The 18,760-nt window shown below is 45.6% G+C and overlaps 3 gene segments (V, D, J or C); all 3 read right to left on the reverse strand.

Annotated features, from left to right (window-relative positions):
• Positions 1–4,531: 4,531 nt before the first annotated feature.
• LOC127545880 (immunoglobulin lambda variable 7-46-like) overlaps positions 4,532–18,760 on the reverse strand; it is a 29,631-nt gene continuing 15,402 nt past the window's right edge. The window contains 2 exon segments of the V gene segment in view: positions 4,532–4,836; positions 8,536–8,829. Coding sequence covers positions 4,532–4,836; positions 8,536–8,829 — 599 coding nt within the window.
• On the reverse strand, positions 12,637–13,508 carry LOC127545875 (immunoglobulin lambda variable 7-46-like). The segment is given in 2 exon segments: positions 12,637–13,301; positions 13,413–13,508. Coding segments are annotated over 2 exon segments (453 nt in total).
• On the reverse strand, positions 17,345–18,011 carry LOC127545877 (immunoglobulin lambda variable 7-46-like). The segment is given in 2 exon segments: positions 17,345–17,845; positions 17,957–18,011. Coding segments are annotated over 2 exon segments (453 nt in total).

Raw genomic sequence — 18,760 nt, forward strand, 5'->3', positions numbered from 1 at the left:
TTTTAAAAGGGAGATATTATAGCGGCAAATATCTAAATAAGTAGAAGTTGTTGGATTTGGGGTTCAAAGTTCTTTTGGGATATTGTTATTAAAAAGCTATTGTTGTGTTAATGTTCATAAAAGATATTGATCTATAGTTTTCTTTCTCTGCTTCACTTCTCCCCATTTTAGGTACAAAAATCATATTTTTATCGTAATCTAGTAGAGTCTCTGATTTTTGCTAACTGGTTATTTGATATTGGAATTATTCTTTCAATATTTATTGCAACTCACTTGTAAATCCATTTGATCCTAAAGTTTTTTCCTCTCCCTCATCCCTTTCAATTTTCTTTCTGAAATCAGATTATTTAAATTCTGTTGATCTGAAAAGTTTATATTTTGATAAAGTATTTAACTCTTTTCCTTAAAGTGTTTGTTTTGCTGGCATATAATTAGTCAAAATTGTTTCTGATGGCTTCTTCTATTTTCTCTCTACTTCTAGTAAATTCTCCTTTTTCAATGTGGATATGAGTAATTTGGTTTTTCTTGATTTTCATTCAAACTTGCTGTTTTTTATCTTTTAATCTTCTCATTTTAATTATCAAAATAATTTAACTATTAATATTTCTGTGATTTTCAGAATGACTCCTTTGATAATTTTTAGATTTACTGCTTTTCTATTTTTTGTTATTACATACTTAGATAATTTGCTCTTAGCTTTTTTTCCCTCTGAGGCAATTGGGGTTAAGTGATTTGCCCAGGGTCTCTTAAGTCACTTTTTGATGGAAGCTTTTAGAGCTGGGGTGATTAACCTGAGGTCTATAATTCCCTCAAGAATCTGTGGATATAGGGTGAACAGGGATGACAAAGGAAATTGGCACCTTTATTTTCCCTGATATCTATGGGAATTTTAGCATTTCTTTCACACCCATTAAAAACATAATATCCCATATCTATCTATCTATCTATCTATCTATCTATCTATCTTGTAAAGGGCTGAAACTCGTGAATTGATGCACTGGAATCAGTGCATCACCGAGCGCTTAAGGCTAATTACCAATTGGACAATATTAGCATGTTTGGGAAATGGCTCTTCCCACTATTCCCTTCTAGCTCAATCTTTTGGTGTATACAGAGAATTATAGGAGGAATTAGCGGGTGGAGTAAGATGAGCCAGAATCACTTTGGTGGTAGAGGAAGAGAAGGGAGGTCGTGGAGATCTTGCGTTCATCCCCTTCACTTCTACCCCTAAAGACCAAGAATAAAGCCCAAGGACTTTTGCTTATCCTGACTCCAGCTGATTTAAGGCATCCAGGGTGCTAATTCGGTCTTTACATTATCTATCTATATCCATTTTTATATCTATCCCCAGAACTTAGCACAGGATCTGGCACTTAGTAGGTATCTAATGTTGGTTGATTGACATACAGGTATCTGAGGCAATATTGAAATTTGTGAGCCCATGTATTTCCATGTCTCTGTCTGCCTCTTTCTCTGTCTCTTTCTGGATCTTAGCTGACTTGCTCCCCATCTGCTAAGAGAGCTAATACCATTTAATCTACCATTTGGCTTTTATGATCAAGTCACTGGCCCATGAAAAAATGGCATTTATGCCAGATCTGAGATCGTCAGCGTGACAAATGGTAGTCTTGAGAGCTTAGCCAGATTTCTGTTGCAACCAAGTAGATGGTATCCCCAGGGACCTGCACCCCAAGCTGCCTGTTATGGTGATAGTTCCTTTTTAAATCAGTCAGAGAAGGTTCCTGGGTCACCCCAACCCAAGTTCCTACCCCTGAAAACACAAGGACAGACAGATATTAGAAAAAGATACAAGGGCATCACCCCCAAGGTCCCTTGCTTCCTGCCCAGCTCTCCCCTAATTCTCCCCCAAGGGCCCAGGGAGCTTCTCCTCCCCAAGTTTGCAGAGAGTAAGCCACACGAGGAGAGGAGGCAAGGCCCTGAGGTAGATGCTCTACTTCCTGAGGCCCCAGAGCTAGAGCTGGGTTTCCACCAGTCCCTGGTCTCCCTCCCCCATCCTACCTCACTCTGGGAGGACGGAAGGTGCTCTCATATAGATATTTCTCTCAATTATAACTATCTGGCGTCTTGGCTCTTGCTGGATAAAAGCAGAGCTGTCAGGTTGTGTTGAGCTATTTGCAACCTTACATGGGAGCTCTCATTTGATCATGACGATGACCTTGGGAGATCCCCAGAAAGGGACTTTCTTTTTTTTTTATTATAATTTTAATCGGCAGAACATATGCCTGAGTAATTTTTACAACATTATCCCTTGCACTCACTTCTGTTCTGACTTTTCCCTTCCTTCCCTCCACCCCCTCCCCTAGATAGCAAGAAGTCTTATACATGTTAAATGTTATATCTTAGATATAATATATGTGTGCAGAACTGTACAGTTCTCTTGTTGCACAAAAGAAGAATTGGATTCAGAAGGTAAAAATAACCTGTGAAGAAAAACAAAAATGCAAACAGTTTATACTCATTTCCAAGTGTTCCTTTTCTGAGTGTAGATGATTCTGTCCATCATTGATCAATTGGAACTGAATTAGATCTTCTATTTGTCGAAGAAATCAGCTTCCATCAGAATACATCCTCATACAGTATTGTTGCTGAAGTGTATATTGATCTCCTGGTTCTGTTCATTTCACTCAGCATCAGTTCATGTAAGTCTCGCCAGTCCTCTCTGTATTCATCCTGCTGATCATTTCTTACAGAACAATAATATTTCATAACATTCATATACCACAATTTACCCAACCATTCTCCAATTGATGGGCATCCATTCATTTTCCAGTTTCTGGCCACTACAAACAGGGCTGCCACAAACATTTTGGCACATACAGGTCCCTTTCCCTTCTTTAGTATTTCTTTGGGATATAAGCCCAATAGAAGATCCACTGCTGGATCAAAGGGTATGCACAGTGTGATAACTTTTGGGGCATAATTCCAGATTGCTCTCCAGAATGGTTGGATTCGTTCACAATTCCACCAACAATGCATCAGTGTCCCAGTTTTCCCACATCCCCTCCAACATTCCGCATTATGTTTTTCTGTCATCTTAGCCAATCTGACAGGTGTGTCTCTGATCAATAATGATTTGGAACACTCTTTCATATGAGTGGTAATAGTTTCAATTTCATCATCTGAAAGTTGTCTGTTCATATCCTTTGACCATTTATCAATTGGAGAATGGCTTGATTTCTTATAAATTAGAATCAGTTCTCTATATATTTTGGAAATGAGGCCTTTATCAGAACCTTTAACTGTGAAGATGTTTTCCCAGTTTGTTGCTTCCCTTCTAATCTTGTCTGCATTCGTTCTGTTTGTACAAAGGCTTTTTAATTTGATATAATCAAAATTTTCTATTTTGTGATCAGTAATGGTCTCTAGTTCTTCTTTGGTCACAAATTCCTTCCTCCTCCACAAGTCTGAGAGATAAACAATCCTATGTTCTTCTAATTTATTTATAATCTCATTCTTTATGCCTAAGTCATGGACACATTTTGATCTTATCTTGGTGTATGGTGTTAAGTGTGGGTCCATGAGAAAGGGACTTTCAAGGAGGTGGGAAAGCCGGCAACAGGGCACAGCATCTCAGTGACTGTAGCTCTAGAAGGGTCTCCCACCTCCCATTCCTGATGAGGCTGCCTGAACAAAGTATATGAACCTGGGAACAGTGGGAACCTTGGGCGGCCGTGGGGCTGTTCCATGTGTCGGTTCTGGATCCATCAATTTGCGAAGAAAGGACGGAGAGCCAAGGAAGACTCCTTTGGAGGGTCTCAGAACTGGAATGTTTCCTTGTGTATTGTGTCCTGGTGCAATGGATGGGGGATGGGGTAGTGCTAACAAGGGTTGTGGGGGAAATGCTTGGTGGGCTCTGTGGATGCAATCTTCCTGTGGGTACCGTGGGGAGCCTGCTTCTGGAAGGGGAGGGAGCCAGGAAAGGGCCCTTCTCTCTGCTCCCAAACAACTAGTTCTGGTTACTCATCACACAGGGAGGAGCCTTCTCTGACCGTGATCCCAGGAGTCACTAATAAAGTGACCCAGGCAGTCTGCCACCCAGAGCCAAGTGCCCAGTGCCTCAGGGGGCATCTGGGAAGCACCTGCTGGGTGCCAGCTCTGTGAGAGTGTGAATGATGCAGACATAGGGCACCCCACTCCAAGGGAGCTTACGGCATTGCCAAAGCTCTCGAAAACAAGATCTTGGAGTGAAAACCGAACCTTCTACCAGCTGTTAAATTTGCTGAGCTCGTATCTGTTGAGGGCACCAGGATTCTAGGGATCATTTGGCTTCTTATACACAGGCTGCCAATGTAAACCCTCACAATGGCTGCCCCAGCGGGCAGGGACCCGCTGCTGCCTCTGATGTAGCCAATGGTAGCAGCAAAGGGACCTCACAGGGCTTGAGTGTAGAAAGATTCCATGTCAAAGTCTCTAAGCTGGGAAGCAGAGCCCTCAGGGAGCCTGTGCAGCTGGGAGCAGGCTGGCCTGGGAAGGTTTTTGTCTCAGTTCTCTACCAGAGTCTCTCACTGTGCTAAGCATTGCTATACCACAAGACACAGTAATAGTGAGCCTCATCCTCAGGCTGGGCCCCCTTGATGGTGAGGGCAGCTTTGTCCCCAAGGAGGGACCCTGAGAACCGGGCAGGAACACCTGGTACAAGATTGTTGGTGCTATAAATGAGCCCCCTGAGGGACTGGCCAGATTTCTGCTGGATCCAGTTGGGATAGAGCCCAGAAGTGACCGCCCCTGTGCTGGAGCTGCAGGTCAGGGTGACTGTCCCTGCTGGGATCACGGTCAGAGAAGGCTCCTGAGTCACCACAGCCTGGGCACTGCTCCCTGAAACCAACAGCACAGACACAAAAATCAGTAACAGAGAGAGGACCATCCCTGCCAAGGCAACTCATTTCCCGCCCGGCTCTCCCCTCATCCACCCCCATGAGCGCCGGGATTCTCTCTTCCCAACCTTTGCAGACACTGAGCAGCATGAGAAAGAAAGGGGTCAGGTCCATGGTGTAGCTCTGCTTCCTGAGGCTCGAAGACCTAGGGCTGGGCTCCCACCAGGGCTTCTTATCCCCCACTTCACCCCACCCTGGGAGGATGGAAGTTATGTCATGCAAATGTGTCTCCCAGCTACAGAGATTTGTACCAAGTGTCTGGGGTCCTTATTGGTAAATGAGTGTAGACAGTGTGTGGCTTGTCCGTGTGGTTCCTCCACTGGGCAGAGCCAGGAAACAGCTGTCAAAATGGCAGCCATCCCTGAGGGCACAGAGACACCTGCCAGTTCTGGGCATGGGCTGCCAGGTGTCTGAGCTGTGAGCAGTCAACATGACTCAAATATGGTGGTCCCACAGCGCCCCCAAGTGCCAGAGCCTTCCAAAGGCAATCAGGACCCACCAAGGACACAGCCAGAACGTCAATGGATTGGCCATTTGTCTGCTCTCCGGCCCCCGGCCCCTTAAGCTGTGTCCTTGGAGCTCCTGGGTCCTCTTCTATGCAAAGGAACTAAGAAAAGACACTCATCCCTCTCTGCTGGGAGTCACTACATTAATGGCTTCAGCATTGGCCACGAAAGACACAGGAGCCCGACCTATTAGACATGGAAGGTGTCCAGATGCTCCCACAGGTGAGAAGGTGGGAAAGTTGATCTGAAGAAGCTGCTTCCAGTCAGTCTGGGGAGACCACCAGCTTCTCCCCAAGGTGAGGGTTCCTTGAGGCAGCACAGAGAAGTACAGTGAGATCCCCTTTGGGGTCACTTCCCAGCTCCCTCTCCCGGTGTGGACTGGGCTTAAGTGACACATGGAAGCCTCTCCAGGTTTTGTGGTTTGCACAAAGTTCCTGCCCAAATAAATCAAGGATGCTGCTGAGTCACCTTCTGACTCCTGAGGCTGCTGCTACCAGCTCTGGTAGACTCACTTACTGCCCCAGTCATTGGTGGGACTTCTGATGAGATCCCAGTACCTCCTCAACTCACATGGTCTCCGGTCCACTCCTGTCTCAGAATCCTCGTGCATCTAAGGAGGACAAAATACTAAATAACAAGGGAGACACCCTGATCTGAGGGACGTATGGCTCCTGGGAAGGAGATTTTGTCGAGTAGACCCCCTCTGATGCAATCGCAAATCTTCCATTTGGAATTAGAAGCCCTTCATAATTAGCTCCCCCCTGTTCCACATTCTTCCTCCTTACGCCATCCCACTCCCTCCACATTGTAGATGCCTTCAGTCAGGAGGCGCTGGCCTCCATGTTCTTCCTTGAACTGAACAATCCAGGTCCCAGCTCTAGGACTTTTCACTGGCTGTCTCCCCGGCCTGAAACTCTTTCTCATGTCGTGTCTGCCTTCTGGTTTTCCATTCTCCTTCAAATCCAGTAAAAACCCCATCTCCAAAGGCCACCTTCCTGACCCCTTTGCTCCTGGGCTCTTCCTTCTGCTAATCAGCTTCACATGACTCTGTGAGGGAGTTTGTTTGTCTCTGATGATTTTTTAGGTTGCTTCCCCCGGGGAAATTGTGAGCTCTGCGTGAGCAAGGATCTCCTTTCTTTGTGTCCTCCGTATGTAGGACAATGGCTCACACAAATTAGGCACTTGGGAAGTGTTTATTAACTGAACAAGTGCTGGAAAGTTGGGCAGCTCTTCCATATTTGTGCTCCTCCTGATGCAGCTCCCCAGTGGGACATCCATCAGTCCTTCTGTCTCTGTTCAGTGGGATGATTTTTCCTTCAGAATCCCTGTGCAGGCTCTGAAGGGGAGACCTTTGAGCTCCCATTGGCCAATCCTCTGGTACCCTGCTCTTTGTCTTGAGTTACAACTTATCCCCCCAAGTTCCTCTCCATCTAATGGCTTCCCGAGTGCCACAATATGCAGTCACTTCCTTCTCCTACTTGGCTCCCACTGCATGTGCTCCTGGCGTGTAACATCTCTTCCTTCTGTAAGCCTGGAAACACCCACAGTGTTCGGAGGTGGCCAGACCTGGGGGCCACCTTAGCCTCAGATTCTTATAAATGGAAATTTTTCAGAGAGGAGGGCAGAGCATGTGGATTTGGCAACAACTGATGCAGGAGGCAAATGAAAACCCTCCGGGGTCTTGGACAAATGGCCCTAATTATAATGATAATAAATCACATAAGCTAAGATTTATGTAGTTCTTTACACAAGCTTTACCCAAGTTAATTCATTTGGCTTTGACAGCAACCCTGCGAAGAAGAGGCTGTTAGGATCCCGTGTCCCAGATGAGTCAGAGAGAGGTTAAGTGACTTATGGTCCTACAGAGTGCACTCAGGCCTTCCAGACTCATGTCCCACACTCTGGCCACTTCTCCACCTCGTTGCCTCTAAAAAAAGATTGTGAGTCTGGGAAATGGTGGGACTGAGGAAACCTTTATCACCCTGAGGTGCTGTCGGAAAGCCCTGTTTGGGACACTGCAAGAGGAAGGATTCCCTGATATTCTTCACATGTATAAGAGTAACTGAAAGCGCCCAAAGCATGTTCCAGAGAGTGGAGATGAAATGGACCTGGGCGAGTGCCCTGATCAAGGACAACAGGGAACAGGAGGTGGGTGGCAAAGCTGGGACCAAGGAGCCAAGGCTAAGAGTCTTGGATATTGGCAAGGAGGACAGAGGTCCTCGGGAACAAATGAGACACCCAGACTGGCCTGTCCTGAAGCCGCTGCCCTCTTATCTGGCCTAATCCTCCTCCCCCATCATGTGTCCCCTGCAAGCAGTTCTTGTGTTTCTTGGATGAGAACATGTTGGTAAAGGGTTCGATAACCATCAATCCTCATTTTTATGATTTTTCTTCTTCACCATTTTATAGATTTACAATTCATAGAACCTCAGGTGCCAGGAAAGCCAACTCCTTCATTTGCAGAGGAGCAAACTGAGGTACAGCGAGCCTATGACAATTAAAATGTCACACAGATCAAGCATCAGAGGCAGGTTTGGAGCCAATTTATGATCTCCACAGCCAGTGCTGTGGAGCACTCTAATTCTTTGATTATAACTCTTGTTTTACCGTATTCTAATGGCTCTTAGCACAAAATCTATAGTGAGTCTTGGGCTATTCAGGATGGTGACTTCCACCATTTAGAATAAACTTTCTCAAGGAGTTTGTGATCTTCTGTTGCAAGAAACATCCTTTGTCTCCCACACAAATGGCCCCTTTAAATTTAAGATTGTCCACAGCAGATCCTCTCTTAGACACAAGATGAAAAATAGCAAGGAAGCTATTGGGAGGGTGTGGCAGCAGGAATATTTGGAGAAAATCTTATACACTGGGTTGTGTAGGAAGAGCACAAACGGTGTGGGGGATGGAAGGCTGCAGAAAGTCTCTGTCTTTTGAGACCCAATCCTAGTCCTGACTTAGAGAATATTTACTTGGAGGAAAGAGGACCTCAGGCTCAATGGGGAAACATTCTTTATCACTCCAAAAGCTGAGGATCTGATGGAAGTCAAGCAAGCTCTGAGGTTGGGTACAAGCAGGGCAAGAAGAAGTTTTTGTCTCACTTCTACATCTGTCTCTCTCACTGTGTCTTGCATCACTATAATGCAAGGCACAGTAATAGTGAGCCTCATCCTCAGGCTGGGCCCCCTTGATGGTGAGGGCAGCTTTATCCCCAAGGAGGGACCCTGAAAACCGAGCAGGGACACCTGCTGCAAGCTGACTAGTGTGGTAAATGAGCCCCCTGGGGGACTGGCCAGATTTCTGCTGGATCCACCAGGGATAGTTCCCAGAGGTGACCGCCCCTGTGCTGGAGCTGCAGGTCAGGGTGACTGTCCCTCCTGGGATCACGGTCAGAGAAGGCTCCTGAGTCACCACAGCCTGGGCACTGCTCCCTGAAACCAACAGCACAGACACATATATCAGGAACAGAGACAATCTACCCTCCTCACCCCCACCCCCGCTCATCCCTTCTCCCCCAAGAGCCCTCAGAGTCTCTCCCCAACCTGTGCAGAGAGCAAGCAGGATGAAGAGAAGACTCAAGGCCATGGTGTCGATGCTCTGCTTCCTCGGGCCCAGAGCTAGGGCCCGGCTCCCTCTTATCCCCCACCCCACCTCTTCCTGGGAGACTGGAACATTCCTTTATGCAAATAACTCTCTAAAGTGCCCTGGCTGGCACCCTGGGCTGGGACTCCTGCTGGCTCTCGAGTTCCTATAGAGACGGGTGGAGCAGACTGTGGTCTGGCCCTGAGGTTGCCCCCTGGCCCAGCCAGGACCCAGCTGCAGGGCAGAAGCTTCAGGAGCCTCAAAGACCACTCTGCCTGTGGTTTCCTGATTTCCTGCTGTGGTCAAGCCCTGCAACAATGTAGCCACGGTAGTCCCACAGCGACCCCTGCTGGAGCTAAGCCACCAAGCAGCCTTCTGTCAGTGAGAAAACATCACCTTAATATACTGTTAATAAGTACCTGAATGTACCATCATCTGGTTCCATGACGCCATGTCTTTGGGCTGTGACCCTCGGATCTCATCTTCTGAACTCAGTCCTTCAGATGAACCGAGCCAGCCAGCTGAGCCGAGGGACCCCCTCCATCTGGCCAGTGTTTAGAAAGCATCCCTGAGGTCACAGCCATGCTAGCAATAGGCGGCCTCCATATCCCCCTTTAAGGCTGGCAAAATCTTTCACTTCTAGGATCTCATGAGATCCTCACAGTGACCCTGGAAGGTAGAGGTCATAAGTGTTGGGGCACTTTGGTGCTGCCCTAATCAGGGATGAGGGAAAGGTGTTTTGAATACCATTATTTTCATGATTTTATAGGTCCTACTATTAGTAGCTGCTGCCAGAGCTATGGAAACCGTTCCAGACATGCGCCCATCACAAGGCTACCTGTCTATTTATTTATTTCTTTGTTTGTTCATTTGTTTATTCATTCATTCATTTATTTGTTTACTTCATTCACTCATCCATCTATCTATCTATCTATTACCATTTATTAATTTTGCTGAGGCAATTCGAGTCAAGTGACTTTCCAGGGTCACAAAGCTAGGAAGTGTTACTTGTTTAGACCAGATTTGAACTTGTGTCCTCCTGACTTTAGGGTGGGTACCCTATCCACTCCACCACCAAGCTACCCCCTGTATTTTTATTTTTTAAATATCAGTGCTGATACTGGTAGATAATAATTGTCATTCTCTTTGTCTTGGCCATCTAAATTTTTCAAGGCAGTTAACAAAGGCCAATATATATTTTTGGAACTTGGGTTTTGAAAAATATCTGACATCAATGCCATATGGTTGATGGGCACTTTCCCCTCATTCTATTAAGATTCCCCACATACTGTTTTAAAATACATCCTATCTTTCCACTCAGCAAAGTTTGACCTTCCTTTCCTCTCAATCCTCTATCTAGCCCCAACTTAGAAAAAAGAAGAAATGAAACCTTTCTTGCAAACAGATTGTTTAAGCTTTTCAGTTGTTTATTCTGCCAATAGTTTCTCATTCCATGCCCATGGATTTTCTTTCAACGGCACTGGAGGGATTTGAAGTTTTGTCCTCCAGTGAATTAAGACAAACAGAGTGACTTGGTGCTACATGGCTGGTGTCTGTGATTGGATTTGAACTCAATACACTTTCTGAGTCAGGTAAAGCCTTCTATTCACTGAGCCACCCAGCTGGAACATGTAGAGACTAGCAAAACAAATATCTTAAAGTGTATAAGTATTGAAATTCACATCTATGTATAAAAAGGGATTAGCATATAATAGATGCTAAAGAAATGCTTACTCCCTTCTCTGGGTGGATTGGGTATTTTGGAATTCCCTCTCTTGATCCATAGATGTCCCTAAAAGGCACTAGAGGCCAGCCTCGGAGGGATTATCATCTGTATTAACTTGTAGATGGTATTACAGAAGAAAGCAGGTTTGGGCCAATCATCCCTTCATATAGGAAAGGATGTCTTTTGCTCCATCAGCTCCCAGTCAGGCTTTCCCCCAGTCAGATCAGCCCTCTCCATTAACTGCTGAGCTCGTTAGCTGTGCTCAGCTCCAGGCAGCTTCCCAGCTTTAGTGACTTTCATCTCTGTTTTTGCTAGTGATTAAGCAATCTTCCCACAATCTTCAAACCATTCTTTTATTCCAAGTTCCATAATAATAAGCTATAAAATCATGACAATGATGATTTTCAGACTATTTTTTCCTAAATCAAGACACTGCAGGCATCTCAGCATTGTTCAGTGTCTTTATTTCTGTGTGGCTTCCATTCTGGTACCCTCAGGCCTCTTACCTGAGAGACTATTTTCTCTCAGGTCCTACAGAACTGTCTATATTTCTGCTCAGCCTGCTGCCGTCTATGTCTCGCACATGAATCTCCTTGCTCTGCCATATGTCAGTCATTAAAACATCCATGTAGGAAACGGCCTATGTAGATATAGTTATACATATGTCTATATGCATACTTATATAAATATGTTTACATGCATATAAACATGAACATATATAATGCTATCTGAGGGTATAAGGTAGAAATTACATGCTATTTCTTTCCATGTACATACATATTTGTCCATATATGTGTGTACATTGTATATAGTATATATGTATATTTAAATAGGTAAACTTGTATTTGTACATATATTTTTTAGTATATATTGAATGCAAAGTAAATGTCAGGGAATAGGACATGAGCAGCTGAAAGGTCCAGATAAGGATTCATGTAAAATCTCACTTGAGCTCAGGCTTGAAGGTATCATAAGAGACAGAGCCAGGTGGGAGCATGTTCCAACCAGAGGGAGAGCAATGCAAAATCTGGCAAGAGCAGTGGCTTCAGAGAGAGGAAAATGGATGAATATATGGGAAAGGTAAGTTGGGACTGGGTTGTAAAAGGCTTTGAATTTTTAAGAGAGATGCCTGAATTGTATCCATGAGAGATGACCAAGGCTGGGAGAGCCATGGTCAGTAGGAGGAAAATCAGTTTAGTAGCTGAATAGGAGATGATCAGAGAAAGAAGAGACTGGAGGCAGGGAGCAAGGAAGGAGCCATGGCAGGATTCTAGAGGTTCCAGATCTGATATGGGGGGTGTCCTGGTGAGTAGAGAAAAGGGGACGCCTGAGAGAGAAGTTGTGTAGCTAGAAACCACCAGAAAAGGCAGCTGAGGAGAATCTCTTCCTCCTTTGGAGGCCATAAAGATCTGTGTCATATGGATTACTTTGAAAATCAGAGACATTGAGAAAGGCTTCACTAAGTACTTGTTATGTGCCCAGCACTGTGCTGAGCTCCTGGCGTACAAATGAAGTAAGTCAGATAGTATCTCCTCTCAAAGAGTGTCCCTTTAAAGGACCATGCTTCTAGCTCTAAAAGGGACTCTAAAGGTTATAATTTCCTCATTTTACAGAGACTTCTTGGACAAGTCACTTCTCTGTTACTGACATACATCTCACGTTTGGAGTAGAGCTTGAACCCAATTTTTCAGAGTGAAAATCAGTCTTTTTGCCTTTCTTTGTATCCTCCATGTGTAGGACAGTAACTCACATAAATTAGGCCCTTGTGAAGTGTTTATTAGCTTTTTATTAACTGACCAAGTGCTGGAAATTTGAGCAGATCCTCCATTTTTGTGCTCCTCCTCATGCAGCTCCCTACCAGGAGAACCATCAGTCCTTCTGACTTTGTTCAGTGAGATGATTCTTTTCTTCAGAATCCCTGTGCAGGCTCTGAAGGGGAGACCTGGGAGCTCCCATTGGCCAATCTTCTGTTACCCTACTCTTTGCCTTGAGTTACAACTCAACCCCCCCAAGTTTCTCTCCATTTAATGGTATCTCGAGTGACAAGATTTACAATCACTTCCTTCTCCTACTTGGCTCCCACTGCATGTGCTCCTGGTGTATAACATGTCTTCACACTGTGAACCTGGAAACACCCACAATAATCAGATGTGGCCAGACATGGGGCCATCTTAGCCTCAGATTCTTATGACTTGAGATTTTTCAGAGAGGTGGTCAAAGCATATGGATGCATGCAAGCAGGGCAAGAAGAGGTTTTTGTCTCAGTTCTACATCTGTCTCTCTCACTGTGCCATCGACCACTATAATATAAGACACAGTAATAGTGAGCCTCATCCTCAGGCTGGGCCCCCTTGATGGTGAGGGCAGCTTTGTCCCCAAGGAGGGACCCTGAGAACCGAGCAGGGACACCTGGTACAAGACTGCTGGTGCCGTAAATGAGCCCCCTGGGGGACTGGCCAGATTTCTGCTGGATCCAGCAAGGATAGTTCCCAGAGGTGACCGCCCCTGTGCTGGAGCTGCAGGTCAGAGTGACTGTCCCTCCTGGGATCACGGTCAGAGAAGGCTCCTGAGTCACCACAGCCTGGGCACTGCTCCCTGAAACCAACAGCACAGACACATATATCAGGAACAGAGACAATCTACCTTCCTCACCCCCATCCCCGCTCATCCCTTCTCCCCCAAGAGCCCTCAGAGTCTCTCCCCAACCTGTGCAGAGAGCGAGCAGGATGAAGAGAAGACTCAAGGCCATGGTGTCGATGCTCTGCTTCCTCGGGCCCAGAGCTAGGGCCCGGCTCCCTCTTATCCCCCACCCCACCCCTTCCTGGGAGGCTGGAACATTCCTTTATGCAAATAACTCTCTAAAGTACCCTGGCTGGGACCCTGGGCTGGGACTCCTGCTGGCTCTCGAGTTCCTATAGAGACGGGTGGAGCAGACTGTGGTCTGGCCCTGAGGTTGCCCCTGGCCCAGCCAGGACCCAGCTGCAGGGCAGAAGCTTCAGGAGCCTCAAAGACCACTCTGCCTGTGGTTTCCTGATTTCCTGCTGTGGTCAAGCCCTGCAACAATGTAGCCACGGTAGTCCCACAGCGACCCCTGCTGGAGCTAAGCCACCAAGCTGCCTTCTGTCAGTGAGAAAACATCACCTTAATATACTGTTAATAAGTACCTGAATGTACCATCATCTGGTTCCATGACGCCATGTCTTTGGGCTGTGACCCTCGGATCTCATCTTCTGAACTCAGTCCTTCAGATGAACCGAGCCAGCCAACTGAGCTGAGGGACCCCCTCCATCTGGCCAGTGTTTAGAAAGCATCCCTGAGGTCACAGCCATGCTAGCAATAGGCGGCCTCCATATCCCCCTTTAAGGCTGGCAAAATCTTTCACTTCTAGGATCTCATGAGATCCTCACAGTGACGCTGGAAAGTAGAGGTCATAAGTGTTGGAGCACTTTGGTGCTGCCCTAATCAGGGATGAGGGAAAGGTGTTTTGAATATCATTATTTTCATGATTTTATAGGTCCCACTATTAGTAGCTGCTGCCAGAGCTATGGAAACTGTTCCAGACATGCGCCCATCACAAGGCTGCCTGTCTATTTACTTACTTACTTATTTATTTGTTTGTTTTAGTTATTTATTTCTTTGTTCATTTATTTATTTATTCATTCATTTATTTGTTTACTTCTTCATTCATTCACTCATCCATCCATCTATCTATCTATCTATCTATCTATCTATCTATCTATGTACCATCTATTAATTTTGCTGAGGCAATTCGAGTCAAGTGACTTTCCAGGGTCACAAAGCTAGGAAGTGTTACTTGTTTAGACCAGATTTGAACTTGTGTCCTCCTGACTTTAGGGTGGGTACCCTATCCACTCCACCACCAAGCTACCCCTTGTATTTTTATTTTTTAAATATCAGTGCTGATACTGGTAGATAATAATTGTTATTCTCTTTGTCTTGGCCATCTAAATTTTTCAAGGCAGTTAACAAAGGCCAATATATACTTCTGGAACTTGGGTTTTGAAAAATATCTGACATCAATGCCATATGGTTGATGGGCACTTTGCCCTCATTCTATTAAGATTCCCCACATACTGTTTTAAAATACATCCTATCTTTCCACTCAGCAAAGTTTGACCTTCCTTTCCTCTCAATCCTCGATCTAGCCCCAACTTAGAAAAAAGAAGAAATGAAACCTTTCTTGCAAACAGATTGTTTAAGCTTTTCAGTTGTTTATTCTGCCAATAGTTTCTCATTCCATGCCCATGGATTTTCTTTCAAAGGCACTGGAGGGATTTGTAGTTTTGTCCTCCAGTGAATTAAGACAAACAGAGTGACTTGGTGCTACATGGCTGGTGTCTGTGATTGGATTTGAACTCAATACACTTTCTGAGTCCAGGTAAAGCGTTCTATTCACTGAGCCACCCAGCTGGAACATGTAGAGACTAGCAAAACAAATATCTTAAAGTTTATGAGTATTGAAATTCACATCTATGTATAAAAAGGGATTAGCATATAATAGATGCTAAAGAAATGCTTACTCCCTTCTCTGGGTGGATTGGGTATTTTGGAATTCCCTCTCTTGATCCATAGATGTCCCTAAAAGGCACTAGAGGCCAGCCTCGGAGGGATTATCATCTGTATTAACTTGTAGATGGTATTACAGAAGAAAGCAGGTTTGGGCCAATCATCCCTTCATATAGGAAAGGATGTCTTTTGCTCCATCAGCTCCCAGTCAGGCTTTCCCCCAGTCAGATCAGCTCTCTCCATTAACTGCTGAGCTCGTTAGCTGTGCTCAGCTCCAGGCAGCTTCCCAGCTTTAGTGACTTTCGTCTCTGTTTTTGCTAGTGATTAAGCAATCTTCCCGCAATCTTCAAACCATTCTTTTATTCCAAGTTCCATAATAATAAGCTATAAAATCATGACAATGATGATTTTCAGACTATTTTTTCCTAAATCAAGACACTGCAGGCATCTCAGCATTGTTCAGTGTCTTTATTTCTGTATGACTTCCATTCTGGTACCCTCAGGCCTCTTACCTGAGAGACTATTTTCTCTCAGGTCCTACAGAACTGTCTATATTTCTGCTCAGGCTGCTGCCGTCTATGTCTCGCACATGAATCTCCTTGCTCTGCCATATGTCAGTCATTTAAACATCCATGTAGGAAACGGCCTATGTAGATATAGTTATACATATGTCTATATGCATACTTATATAAATATGTTTACATGCATATAAACATGAACATATATAATGCTATCTGAGGGTATAAGGTAGAAATTAGATGCTATTTCTTTCCATGTACATACATATTTGTCCATATATGTGTGTACATTGTATATAGTATATATGTATATTTAAATAGGTAAACTTGTATTTGTACATATATTTTTTAGTATATATTGAATGCAAAGTAAATGTCAGGGAATAGGACATGAGCAGCTGAAAGGTCCAGATAAGGATTCATGTAAAATCTCACTTGAGCTCAGGCTTGAAGGTATCATAAGAGGCAGAGCCAGGTGGGAGCATGTTCCAACCAGAGGGAGAGCAATGCAAAATCTGGCAAGAGCAATGGCTTCAGAGAGGGGAAAATGGATGAATATATGGGAAAGGTAAGTTGGGACTGGGTTGTAAAAGGCTTTGAATTTTTAAGAGAGATGCTTGAATTGTATCCATGAGAGATGACCAAGGCTGGGAGAGCCATGGTCAGTAGGAGGAAAATCAGTTTAGTAGCTGAATAGGAGATGATCAGAGAAAGAAGAGACTGGAGGCAGGGAGCAAGGAAGGAGCCATGGCAGGATTCTAGAGGTTCCAGATCTGATATGGGGGGTGTCCTGGTGAGTAGAGAAAAGGGGACGCCTGAGAGAGAAGTTGTGTAGCTAGAAACCACCAGAAAAGGCAGCTGAGGAGAATCTCTTCCTCCTTTGGAGGCCATTAAGATCTGTGTCATATGGATTACTTTGAAAATCAGAGACATTGAGAAAGGCTTCACTAAGTACTTGTTATGTGCCCAGCACTGTGCTGAGCTCCTGGCGTACAAATGAAGTAAGTCAGATAGTATCTCCTCTCAAAGAGTGTCCCTTTAAAGGACCATGCTTCTAGCTCTAAAAGGGACTCTAAAGGTTATAATTTCCTCATTTTACAGAGACTTCTTGGACAAGTCACTTCTCTGTTACTGACATACATCTCACGTTTGGAGTAGAGCTTGAACCCAATTTTTCAGAGTGAAAATCAGTCTTTTTGCCTTTCTTTGTATCCTCCATGTGTAGGACAGTAACTCACATAAATTAGGCCCTTGTGAAGTGTTTATTAGCTTTTTATTAACTGACCAAGTGCTGGAAAGTTGAGCAGATCCTCCATTTTTGTGCTCCTCCTCATGCAGCTCCCTACCAGGAGAACCATCAGTCCTTCTGACTTTGTTCAGTGAGATGATTTTTTTCTTCAGAATCCCTGTGCAGGCTCTGAAGGGGAGACCTGGGAGCTCCCATTGGCCAATCTTCTGTTACCCTGCTCTTTGCCTTGAGTTACAACTCAACCCCCCCCCCCCACCACCAAGTTTTTCTCCATTTAATGATATCTCAAGTGACAAGATTTACAATCACTTCCTTCTCCTACTTGGCTCCCACTGCATGTGCTCCTGGTGTATAACATGTCTTCACACTGTGAACCTGGAAACACCCACAATAATCAGATGTGGCCAGACATGGGGCCATCTTAGCCTCAGATTCTTATGACTTGAGGTTTTTCAGAGAGGTGGTCAAAGCATATGGATGCATACAAATAGGGCAAGAAGAGGTTTTTGTCTCAGTTCTACATCTGTCTCTCTCACTGTGCCATCGACCACTATAATGCAAGACACAGTAATAGTGAGCCTCATCCTCAGGCTGGGCCCCCTTGATGGTGAGGGCAGCTTTGTCCCCAAGGAGGGACCCTGAAAACCGAGCAGGGACACCTGGTAAAAGATTGTTGGTGCCGTAAATGAGCCCCCTGGGGGACTGGCCAGATTTCTGCTGGATCCAGCAAGGATAGTTCCCAGAGGTGACCGCCCCTGTGCTGGAGCTGCAGGTCAGAGTGACTGTCCCTCCTGGGATCACGGTCAGAGAAGGCTCCTGAGTCACCACAGCCTGGGCACTGCTCCCTGAAACCAACAGCACAGACACATATATCAGGAACAGAGACAATCTACCTTCCTCACCCCCATCCCCGCTCATCCCTTCTCCCCCAAGAGCCCTCAGAGTCTCTCCCCAACCTGTGCAGAGAGCAAGCAGGATGAAGAGAAGACTCAAGGCCATGGTATCGATGCTCTGCTTCCTAGGACCCCACAGCTAGGGCCCGGCTCCCTCTTATCCCCCACCCCACCCCTTCCTGGGAGGCTGGAACATTCCTTTATGCAAATAACTCTCTAAAGTGCCCTCGCTGGGGCCCTGGGCTGGGACTCCTGCTGGCTCTCGAGTTCCTATAGAGACGGGTGGAGCAGACTGTGGTCTGGCCCTGAGGTTGCCCCCTGGCCCAGCCAGGACCCAGCTGCAGGGCAGAAGCTTCAGGAGCCTCAAAGCCCACTCTGCCTGTGGTTTCCTGATTTCCTGCTGTGGTCAAGCCCTGCAACAATGTAGCCACGGTAGTCCCACAGCGACCCCTGCTGGAGCTAAGCCACCAAGCTGCCTTCTGTCAGTGAGAAAACATCACCTTAATATACTGTTAATAAGTACCTGAATGTACCATCATCTGGTTCCATGACGCCATGTCTTTGGGCTGTGACCCTCGGATCTCATCTTCTGAACTCAGTCCTTCAGATGAACCGAGCCAGCCAGCTGAGCCGAGGGACCCCCTCCATCTGGCCAGTGTTTAGAAAGCATCCCTGAGGTCACAGCCATGCTAGCAATAGGCGGCCTCCATATCCCCCTTTAAGGCTGGCAAAATCTTTCACTTCTAGGATCTCATGAGATCCTCACAGTGACGCTGGAAAGTAGAGGTCATAAGTGTTGGAGCACTTTGGTGCTGCCCTAATCAGGGATGAGGGAAAGGTGTTTTGAATATCATTATTTTCATGATT

The sequence above is a fragment of the Antechinus flavipes genome, chromosome 1, assembly GCF_016432865.1.
Source record: "Antechinus flavipes isolate AdamAnt ecotype Samford, QLD, Australia chromosome 1, AdamAnt_v2, whole genome shotgun sequence".
Classification (NCBI taxonomy): domain Eukaryota; kingdom Metazoa; phylum Chordata; class Mammalia; order Dasyuromorphia; family Dasyuridae; genus Antechinus; species Antechinus flavipes.